At 32.8% G+C, this 12,021-nt stretch overlaps 2 protein-coding genes across 2 annotated transcripts; one reads left to right on the forward strand and one right to left on the reverse strand.

The window, feature by feature from the left end:
- Positions 1 to 4,210: 4,210 nt before the first annotated feature.
- LOC128206317 (forkhead box protein J1-like) lies at positions 4,211 to 5,989 on the reverse strand. The gene is made up of 2 exons (XM_052908696.1): positions 5,417 to 5,989; positions 4,211 to 5,017 (listed from the first exon to the last, which is right to left on the reverse strand). The coding sequence occupies exons 1-2, from the start codon at positions 5,960 to 5,962 to the stop codon at positions 4,211 to 4,213; spliced, it is 1,353 nt and encodes a 450-aa protein (XP_052764656.1). The 5' UTR covers positions 5,963 to 5,989.
- A 3,339-nt stretch (positions 5,990 to 9,328) lies between these two features.
- LOC128206325 (forkhead box protein J1-B-like) lies at positions 9,329 to 11,715 on the forward strand. Its single transcript, XM_052908707.1, has 3 exons — positions 9,329 to 9,346; positions 9,908 to 10,486; positions 10,897 to 11,715. The coding sequence occupies exons 1-3, from the start codon at positions 9,329 to 9,331 to the stop codon at positions 11,713 to 11,715; spliced, it is 1,416 nt and encodes a 471-aa protein (XP_052764667.1).
- Positions 11,716 to 12,021: the final 306 nt, after the last annotated feature.

Here is a 12,021-nt window from a genome sequence, read left to right on the forward strand (position 1 = left end):
TAACGACAACACGCCGGACACAATATAAATCTACAGCCCAATGTTTAGCACATTTTAGCGTGAGTGTGATTCATTATGTTGACATCTTTTCTGGTTCGCGGTACACAGACAAGTTACATCTTAGATTCTTATTGAAACAAGCACCCTTACGGGATAATATGTGGTGTATGCGTAGCTGGATAATCAATCGTAACATTATACTATTAATAAAAGATAGCGAATAAAAAGAGATAGAACATGCAAGGTGTTAGTAATAGGTTAAGTTCGGTTAATTCTGCAATAATTCAGAGTAAAAAATGGAGAACCGAAAGGCTCGCGACATGTTTTCGATCGTGATGATCATCATATATATATATGTGTATGTTAATAAAAAAAATCAGACTGTTTAAAAAAATCAACAAAAGGATAGGGACATAGTGAAAGACGCTGACGGTGCGTGACGGTAACTCAGTGTTGCCGCCAGAAAGGAAAGGAGCCTTTATCGGACTTTCACTGACCAAATCACGATCATCACTGATCATAATATCGACCTCCTCCTCCCATACCGCCGTCGAATCCACCCATTTTCTGTTTATATTATTTTTTTCAGTTACAAACATTTTTTAACAAACACCCTGAAGTATACACGCGCATAAGATCATTTCAAAATTCATAACACACAGATAAGATATACTGTCAATATTATGCATTTGACCATTAATGTTAATTATAGGCGATGCTAAGTGAACAAGTTGCATCCTTCAGACGTTACACTTTTTAAAAAAAAAACACATATTATACAGATGCATCATATATTTTATGACAACGTGAGTTATCAAACAGTTATGAGTTAGTTAATTATGGAAAGCAGTGCAAATATTACATTTAATACTTTTAACATGAAAAAGTGATTCTGAAACACGGTACACAATGCAATATTCTATTATCTGCATCTGCTCGTTAACTATGTTTTACTGTTATATACAACTGTTTGTTTACTATGTTTTACTGTTATCTACAACCTTTTAATATGTTTTATCATTATCTACAACTGTTCGTTCACATATTTGAATGTGATCTACAACTTTTCGTTTACTGTGTTTTACTATTATCTACAACTGCTCGTTGTCTATGATAAACTGTTATCGAAAAAATATATGCAAATGAGAAATTGATGTTAGAAATATAATAGCATTGCGTTTGTTTCAGTATTTTCTTAACTGCCTATAAAACAAAACATAATCTTTAATTTGGTAGTAAAGTATTGAAGGCTGTTCTGCTACAAAAAAATAAAGATAATATATGCAGCGACTTTGCTCTGGAGGCAAGGATTACAAATCTTTTTAAGCTTCAACGTATAATCAAGGTTTCAAAGTTTGTATAATAAAGAATTATTAATATTTATTGTTATTGCTTGAATATTGCCACGGTCACTCGAGTTTATGTCTGGTTCAGTAAATAAGTATTTTCCACCAACTTTTCTTTAATTGATGATAAAAGAAATTCATTAATTAATCAAATACAGAAGACAAGTCCAATAACTGACAAAACATCCTACCAATGACACCGTTTACCAAACATGAACCACTTTTCGAGGATATAATCTCATTGTCTCACTTATATGTATATATATATATATATATAAACAATATGCATTATGCATTTATTAATTAAACCGATTGGAAAAAAAAATTTACAAGCAAGAGTGATAAATTTTTAAATAGTGATATAATATATATATTTAAATCCATTTTAAAAACATAGTCACCATTGTTATATTAACATTGTGAAGTATCCTGGTTAACTCATATTAACGGGCTATTATATATAATAAATATATATTTTACTTCTTATTCCTCTTCTATGGCATTATAATAATAATGATGATAATAATAATAATAATAATAATAATAATAATAACAATAATAATAATAATAATAATAATAATAATAATAATAATAATAATAATAACAATAATAATAATAGTAATAATAATAATTACTTCTGTAATAAATACACTGGACAATGGTTAACAACATTTTTCAGATAATACTTCATAATGCCAGTTTCTAGTCGAATAGGTGCAACATCACATCTAAACTTAGCTAAATCAGATATATGGGTAAATGGCCTAAACATTTGTTAAACTTTGTTACCAGTCTTAATTAATCTTTATGTTTGTAACTTATTTCTGTCTCAGCCATTTATACTAGAAGCACGTTCAATATCATTTTCCACTGATTGTTATGCATATTTAACATATTTTGTTATACCTTATCAATGATACGTTTTCCAGAAAAAAAGCAGTTGTGCATAGTCATGTAGTCCTAGGGACATCAATTCATCTTTTGTTACACAAAAAATCAAGTGTTTTCACCTTGGGCCACTCAAACTACATTCCCAGTCTAATATCCTTTAATTCATACGTGAGTTATTGTAACTTAAACATATATACCACTAGCAACAAACTGACCTACATTGCTCTACTATTATCGGTTTCGAGTCCATTTCACCTTGGACTTCTGCATTAGGTGTGTACTTACCAGTGCCCAAGTAAAAACACTTTGCTCGATAGTGAACAGCATTTATGCAACAGAAAGATTTCGCTCCCCATATTGAAGCGCCATATGATTTTGCGTACATACCCTACGTACTAAATGCGATGACCGTGTTCCGCGTACCAAAAGGAATGGTCAACGTATTGCTGTTGAGATTATCGTCGGAGTATTATAGTGTTTTTTTCCGCATTGCCATAAACGATATATGGAATATTATGATAGGACGCTTTATGGTGACCTGTTACCGACGATCATTACATGCAGAAATGAGGAAACTTCGTTAGTCAACCACTATCATGATCGATGATGCGAACTCGCTTTCTTTTTTTCTTTTTTCTTTTTTTTCTTTTTTTTTGCGGGGGGGGGGGGGCGAGGTGCTCAATGATAATGTTAAAATTTATCATCGTCAAATAGGCAAACAGTTGACTAGATTATTTAGAGATTGGAAGGATTCTCAGCTGAGGAAATGTTTTTCGTGCTCATTCTCACGTACCTGGATATTTACTTTTTGCTTGGGTTGTGAGTTAAATTAGGTCATGTTATGTATAAAAGATAGACTGGTTTTCCCAGATATTTTTGTCAAGCTTTTTAGCGACACGAACGTTCATAGACTACACATCGTACTAGTATGCTACGGGGTCGAAAAAAGACATTATGGTGATACAGATCTTTTTATAAGGATATCTGTATTTTATCTGTTGAAAATGGAAAGGGAAAAGGTATATAATAAAACTTGATTTTAGTATTAATACTTGCCATTGCAAGTATTTTCCTATAACTCATATTTTATCGAACGATATACTACTCCAGCAACAAATTACTTAGGTATATTAGTACACACAAGACAAAAGTCAATCAGTTGACTATATAAAACAGTTGGTTGTCTTAACAGCAAGTCCGGTTTGCGTGTACCTAATAATTAAATACATGTACCTAGAACATGGGAAAATGCATCCAAGACCGTTTTCTTTGCTAACCCAATCAATCAAAACGTTTCAACTAATAAATAACGCAATATTACGCGTTCATTTATAATTAATGTATGTACTGTTTTAATTACCATATCCGTTTTTTACTGCCTAATATGCAAGTGTACTCTACAGAAGATCTGGGATTCATTATGAAGTTTCAGAATTATTACCGCCAGAGTATATGTTGATGCTAACATTTTTTTGATAAAATATGCATGTATATCAAAACAAGATCAAATAAATGAATTAATAAATCATCCATTAACCAATGAATGATTGCAATTAACGAAAATACATTTTTAATTGTTAAAAAATAATACCTTCATTGTGATTTATTTGCTGATATTGCCAAAAAACTGAATCTGAATTTAATTTAAGTTCAATATTACCGAATTTAATTCGGAAAATATCTGTTACACCAAGTTAAAACAGGTAAAACAAACGCACTTTAACAATGTTATCATTTATTTTTTTAAAACAATCTAAATAACTTGCGATACAGATTTTGAGCAAATCATGTCATGTCATGTTTGGCAAACGACGTCATTGGTAGGAATGTTTATAGCCAGTTATTGGACTTCTTTTCTGTACAAGCAGCAATTGACATTATTCATTTTTATTATGCAATCACATTTTATCAATAATTATATGTTAATTATATTGTTTAACAGTAATCCAAGGAAAGTCGGTGAAATATAATTCTCATGAACCATAGATATGGCTATAGCAGTCTTCAAAGAGAGTGTCCAGATTGACTTCCACGCGGTCAGAGCAGGGGCGACATGATATGTCTGACTCATGAGCCTGAGTATACAGTCCGTTTTTCGTCTTAATAGTGTCGATATTTGGTAACAGCCCTCTTTCCCCGACATTAAAACTATCCGCCCACCAATCTGGAGAATTAATTCCAGTCCCGAACACCGCGAGACTCAAACAGTCTGTTGCTTTATAGTCTAATGAAGATCCAGAATTTGAAAAGTCAGTATCACCTAAAAGATTATCTAAACCTAATTCTGAAACAGAGTTTGAATCGGATGATGGCGGACTCATTGCCATGATTGGAATAGCAGCATCGTCATTAGTGTCTATTAAGTCTTCAGTTTTAATTTTTATTCCTCCAATTTCTATATCTTGATTGAGAATTGCGGCCCAGTTGAAATCATCTCTCAGATGTTCTTCCTCTTCATTAGCACCAAATTGCAATACACTGTTTCCATCGTCAAGTTTGCGAATTTTTGTAGGTTGACTGCAGCCAACTACGTCATCACCATTATCATTAGGCTCTTGTTTAACACGTTCTAAACTAAATTGAGCATCTGTCGTAGTGCACCTGGTTGTATTTGTTGTCTGCCCCTCCTGACTATTTCTACATTTCTTGAACGCACCATTTTCAATAAGGTCCCTGTATTCTGGGTTGATTCTCCAGAACCCTCCCTTGCCTGGCTCGTCTCTTCTGCGTGGAACTTTTTGGAAACACTTGTTCAGGGAAAGATTGTGCCTGATAGAGTTCTGAAAGAAACAAAAGGAGAATAAGTTTCAAACTTTCGATATAATCTTTCATTTATACAACCAACATGTTTTGCTGTTGGTTAAAACTCGAGTCCACCACTATAATTTACATGGTTTTAAATATGAAAATTTGATCAATATTACCCAGCATAGAAATATTAATTTCTTAGCTGATGCTCTCTGTGAAGGAAATAATGCCACTGAGATTCAAAGATGGTCGGTTTTAGGAATTGTTTATAGTGTATATAAGCTCTATTATAACTGATAACAGTACTATAAGTTATTATTTCAGTGCATTTCAACCTAGCCATGTTTACAAACACTAAACTGAACCCCTAAAAAGGTTGATAATGAGTTCATGTAAATTAGAACTTATAATTGTTTTTGTAATACACGTACCTGCCAACTTGGATCTGCTGATCTGTAGTACATAAAATTGTCTGTAATCCATTTGTATATTGCTGACAATGTTATCTTGCTGTTCTCAGTTTCCTTTATAGCCAAACAGATAAGTTTTGCATACGAGTAAGGCGGTTTCACTTTTGTATTTGTCTTGTAGTCTATGGAATCGCCCACAAAACTGGTTGAAGTCATTAAGTGCGTGTTGGGTGATAGAAGTCTCCTTTCAAACATTTTGGTGGGAGGAGGGCCACTTGACACGTTTAGAACTGAGTTCGGATTCACTTTATTATCATTGTAATCTCTAAAGATAGATCTTGGGTTTGATGACGGAGTCTGCGTGTTAACTTTCCCGATGTTAAGGTTCAGAAGCCAGTTTAAGTTTGTAAGGCTGTCATCAATATTCGTACCCCCATTGCTGCATGTGTCCATGGGATATTTTTCCATCAAGTTTTGACGTAGGCGGAGGGCCAAGTGGTCTCGAGTTAACACAGGCATCATGACCTGAGCCTGGTGCTGATGAACCGCGTAGGCCTGTGGGTACATCGAATTGGCAAAGTGGAGTTGAAATTCAAGTATCAGGCTATTCTGCAAAAGGACATATAACAAGTATGAAACTAAGTATGAATACAATAGTAATGCAATTGAGTTTATAGATCATTTAAATGTACATGCTTTCAGTAAGTCATGCCTTAAAATATATTGTTTAATATCAAAAAAATGCTAACAACAATCTATATAGTTATATGCGATTACAAATATAAAAATCACTTATACATACTTTGGAATAATAAACGTTCACTTGTTTCTTTAATATTTCAGTAGAAAATACTGAATGAGACTGATGATGCATTAAGGTCTACAACAATAAATACCCTAGGGACAAAATAGCTAATCACAATGTTTGTAACAAGTTCATGTCTGAACAAACTTTCTATTGGTCGCCTTATTTCCCGCAAAACGATTCCATTGGCTGTATGATTAGAGAGGCGTTTAATACCGGGTTAAACATCTAAACCATTCTGACATGGTTTTTGCGGCAAATTTTATATACAGCAATGACCTATCATAACTTATGTGTTGACAATTGACATGATTAAGACAACTTAATAAATAAAAATCTACAAAAGCATTGCATGATTAATGTCTCCATTTGTCAATACATACCAGAAAAGGGTCAATAATTTTACCGTATATAACGGACTGTTGTCCAAACAGCAATGCGTGTAAATAATAATTATATACCATAATTATTTTTTTCCAATACCGTTTTACTGCTTGCCAAATAAATTTGAAAAGTTCAATTCAAAAAAACAAAACTAATGAACATGTATATCAATATTTATGTATATGTTTATTTTGTTTTAATTACCATCTCCGGCTTATAATGCTGCTCATGCACATGCACTGTGTTCATCTTACTTTCATAATTATGATTCAGTATTTGAACTCCCTGAGTACATAAATAATTGAGATGTACATTTGGAGTAAATGTGTACTTGTAAATAAAATCATGACAAAATAAATATACGAATTATGCAGTAAATAATGAATTATTGATATTAAAGACTTTTATAAAATTGTACCATATTTCATGATTATATGTAACAAAGTTCATATTAATTTGATTTGAATTAAATATCTACGATTTTATTATTATATTTAATTTAGGACAATATCTTCTACACATGTTTAGCCTATATCAATGTAATCATTTTTTGAAAGCAATCTAACTTGCGAACCGAAAATTGAGCAAATCGTATCACTCAATTTATCAGATTAATTAAGCTTTGTAATTGCCTTCTTTAAAGTTGATGGTATTGTGCAAACTGTTAAAGTAATGTTAACCGATTAGAATGTTCTCAGTTTGGACAAGGAATCAACATGGTTGGCAAACAGTATCTTTGGTACGAATGTTTACGCTACTTCAACTTGTTTCATTATTTATTATTACTATTGGCTTTAATTGACATTTTTTTTAATTCCCTCACACTATTTTTATTTCGTTTTTACTGACGACATCAGAACTATCAGATATTGAGCTAGCGTATCATAATTTCTGATAAAAAAATGTATGATGATTGCTTTGTTTGACCATTAATGACGACGCAATTGGAAACATAAAGAATGACGTCAAACGTTCAAAGAACATTACGATGTATTCTGTCAAAAGCTTTGTTGTTTAAAAATTGGATATCTCTAACAGTTTCCCAAACACTTTTACCGTCATAATATGGGCTTTCAAAGCGACTGGAAAATATATGTTTTTTAAATATATTTGTTTCAAGTGTTAGACATTACTGACATGTATCATGTATTTTATCTGTACGAGTCAAGGAGTTATTCGTGCGAAGATTAAATGCAATCACGGAGCAAAACAAACATTATACGTTATTTTAAGTTACCAAAGATCAATGTAATAATTATTAAACATAATATTCCACATGAACTATCAAATATACAAAGATATAAATGTTTTAATAACATATTCGCGGAGTTCGCGACAATTATGAAATAAAATAATTCGTATGCTTACATGTTAAAAGATATAAACATGATTCATTTCAGTAATTAGTTTGTTACTTGATATGTGTGTCATTGTCATTGTAATGCATTGTAAATAAGAGGATTGTATTGTCAAAATATTTTATAGAATATTACATTTTTTCAAGTCGATTCCAGTATGTGTATACCCTAATTGGGTATTTGTTCTTTCCAATAGCTAAAATGGCCAACAATATAATATTGTTACAGATCCTACATAAAATATTATTATATATTTATATTATAGACTTCAAGCGAAATTCGTTGCAATTGAATACGTATATCAAGTTATCTTTCATCTTGGCAATACAAAAAACTTATTGACGACAAAACCCGGATGCTTTTATACAGCCAAGTGCGATGAATAAGATTGACATCGCATTCGGTAAGCAGGGTATGTACGCAGGAATCTCAAACTAATAGTATAGGATACGAAGCCCTTCAAGGTCAATAAATCAATTGATAGTTTCTCTTTTCATCAGAATTTCAACAATTTATTAAAACACAACTGTTATTATTGTCGCTTGTTATTACACAAAAGACATTATTTTCTGTTTCTAAAACTTCGGGTAGATCATAAAATTGACATATTGGACAAATTTTGATAGAATATGGTCCAATGACTGATCGAAACTATTCCTACCAATGACATCGTTTGATGAACAGAACAGAACAGAATTTTGATGATTCCTTGTCCTAACCGTGAACATTCTAATCGGTAAACATTATTTCAACAGTTTGCACAATACCATCAACTTTAAAAGAAGGCGGACACCAAGATTAATTAATCTGATCAACTGAATGATACGATTTGCTCAAATATCGGTCCGCAAGTTAGATTGCTTTCAAAAAATGATTACCCTGATATAGCCTAAAAATAATAATAATTCGAAATTAATTTTTTTTATAATATCGACGATATCAAATTTAAATTAATCAATATGAACTTTTTATTAAACTATATTTTTCAACAATGAAATATCTATTTTTTTAAAAATATGTTTAATCCCAATCATTCATTTATCTATTTTGTCTTATTGTTACTTCAAATTAAATATATTTTAACAACATATGTACAAGTCAAATAACACAAGTACTCAGGGAGTTTTAATACTGAAACATAATGATGCGTGCCAGATTAACTAACTGTACAGTGCACATGCATAGGCGGCAGTATAGGACTTCGATGTTAATTATTTTTCAGACATGCACATGAATTAATAAACATGTTCATTGATTTTGTTTTGTTTTTTGCTTGAAAAGTTCAGAATTATTGGGCAAGCGGTATAAACGGTCTAGGATACATTTTCATCACGGTATAGAATTTGTATGTGCATGCATTGTTTAGATAACAGTTCATCTTATAAAATGATTGACCTGTTTCTGGTATGTATTAAAACGTTAATAAATAGAGACTTTATGCATGTTTACTGTTGTATAATATCAATTGTCAACATATGAGTTATAAAAGGTCGTTGCTGTTGATACGATTTGCCGTTAAAACAATGGTTAAGACGCTTTTCACGCATCAATCGACTCTCTGATCAGGAAGCCAATGAAAACGTTTCGCGGAAAATAAGGCGATCAAAAATCGGTTCTGGCATGAACTTGCTACAAATATTGTGATTGGCTATTTTGTCCCTAGAGTATTTATTGTAGTTGACATACTTGTTGCATTAGTCTCATTTAACACTTTCTACTGAAATATTAAAGAAGATCTTGGTGTTTTTTTTATATTCATATCAAAATTATTCAAAATGTATGTATATACGGTATTTATATCTGTTATCGCATATAGCTGTAAAGAGTGTTTTGATGACCCTATGTCTAATATTAAATGAATATATTTAAAGCATGATTATTGAACACATATACATTTCAACAATCGTTAGCGTCAAATTTTGTATTAATATTTGGATTCATGCTATTCATATTTTCTTTTCGCAGAATAGCCTGTTACTTGAAATTCAACTCCACTTTGCCAATACGATGTACCCACAGGCATACGCGGTTCATCAGCACCAGGCTCAGGTCATGATGCCTGTTTTAACCCGGGACCACCTGGCGCTGCTATTACGTCAAAACTGGAAGGAAAAATATCCAATGGACACATGCAGCAATGGGAGTACGAATATTGATGACAGCCTTACAAACTTAAACTGGCTTCAGAACTTGAATATCACCGCACCGACGCCACCAGCAAGCCCGGGACCTATCTTTGGAGATTACAAAAATATTAAAGTGAATCCGAACTCAATTCTAAATGTGGCATGTGGCCCTCCACACACTAAAATGTTTGAAATGAGATGTGAACCATTTGAGACTCCCTCGAGGATTTCAACCACATTAGGGGGCGATTCCATAGACTACAAGACAAATCCATATGTGAAAGCGCCTTACTCGTATGCAACTCTCATCTGTATGGCTATTAAGGAAACTGAGAAGAGCAAGATAACTTTGTCAGCAATATACAAATGGATTACAGACAATTTTATGTACTACAGATCAGCAGATCCAAGTTGGCAGGTACGTGTATTACAAAAACATGTATTAGTCCTAATTCATATGAAATCATCATCCACTTTTTAAAGGTTAGATTAAGTGTTCAGTTTAGTGTTTGTAAACAGTGCCAGGTTGAAATGCAATGAGGTAAACACTTTGAGTATGTTAATCAATGTTTATAGAGCTTATACTCACTATAAACATTTCCTAAAACAGACCATCTTTGAATCTCAGTGACATTATTTCCTTCACAGAGAGCATTAGCCAAGTAATTAATACTTCTATGCTGGGTAATATTGGTCATATATCCATATCTTAAACCATATATATTATAGTGGTGGACTCGAATTTTACCCAACAGCAAAATATATCGGCTGTATAAGTCAAATATTATCTCAAAAATTTGAAACTAATTTTCATATTGTTTCTTTCAGAATTCTATCAGGCACAATCTTTCCCTGAACAAGTGTTTCCAAAAAGTTCCTCGCAGAAAAGACGAGCCAGGCAAGGGAGGGTTTTGGAGAATCAACCCAGAATACAGCGACCTCATTGAAAATGGTGCGTTCAAGAAATGTAGAAATAGTCACGATGGACAGACAACGAATACGACCAGTTGTACTACGACAAATACTCAATTTAGTTTAGAACGTGTTAAACAAGAGCCTATTGATAATGGTTATGAAGAAATTGGCTGCAGTCAACCTACAAAAATTCGCAAACTTGACGAAGGAAACAGTGTATTGCAATTTGGTGCTAATGAAGAGGAAGGAAACCTTAAAGGCGATTTTAACTGGACTTCAATTCTCAATCAAGATATAGAAATTGGAGGAATCAAAATTAAAACTGAAGACTTAATAGACACTAATGACGATGCTGCTTGTCCAATCATGGCAATGAGCCCGCCATCATCCGATTCAAACTCAGTTTCAGAATTAGGTTTAGATGATCTGTTAGGTGATACTGACTTTTCAAATTGTGGATCTCCATTTGACAATAAAACAGCAGACTGTTTGAGTCTCCCAGTGTTCGGAACTGGCATTCATTCTCCAGATTGGTGGGCGGATAGCCTAAATAGCGGGGAAAGAGGGCTGTTACAAAGCATCGAGATTTCTGAGGCGGTTAGCGGACTTATTACTCCTATGGCCTCTCCTGCTCATGAGTCGGGCATAACTGGTGATCCCTGCTTTGACCGCGTAGAAGTTAACCTAGACACTCTCTTTGAAGACTGCTATAGCCATATCTATGGTTCATGAAGATTATATTTCACCGACTTTCCTTAGATTTTAGCTAGACGATAGAAGTAACATATTTATTGACAAAATAGGATTTATAAGAAAGTAATGCCAATTCTGGCAATACAGAAAAGAAGCCAAATAACTGACAAAAGACATTACTACCAATGACAAATCGTTTGACAAACATGGCGATTCCTTGTCCAAACCGGAAACATCCTAATCGGTTAAAATTACTTCAAAAGTGTGCCATCAACTTTAAATAAGTCGATGGCAAAGATTAATTAATCTGATCAACTGAATGATGCTCAAAAAAAAGGTTTTCAA

The sequence above is a fragment of the Mya arenaria genome, chromosome 2, assembly GCF_026914265.1.
Source record: "Mya arenaria isolate MELC-2E11 chromosome 2, ASM2691426v1".
Taxonomy (NCBI): Eukaryota; Metazoa; Mollusca; class Bivalvia; order Myida; family Myidae; genus Mya; species Mya arenaria.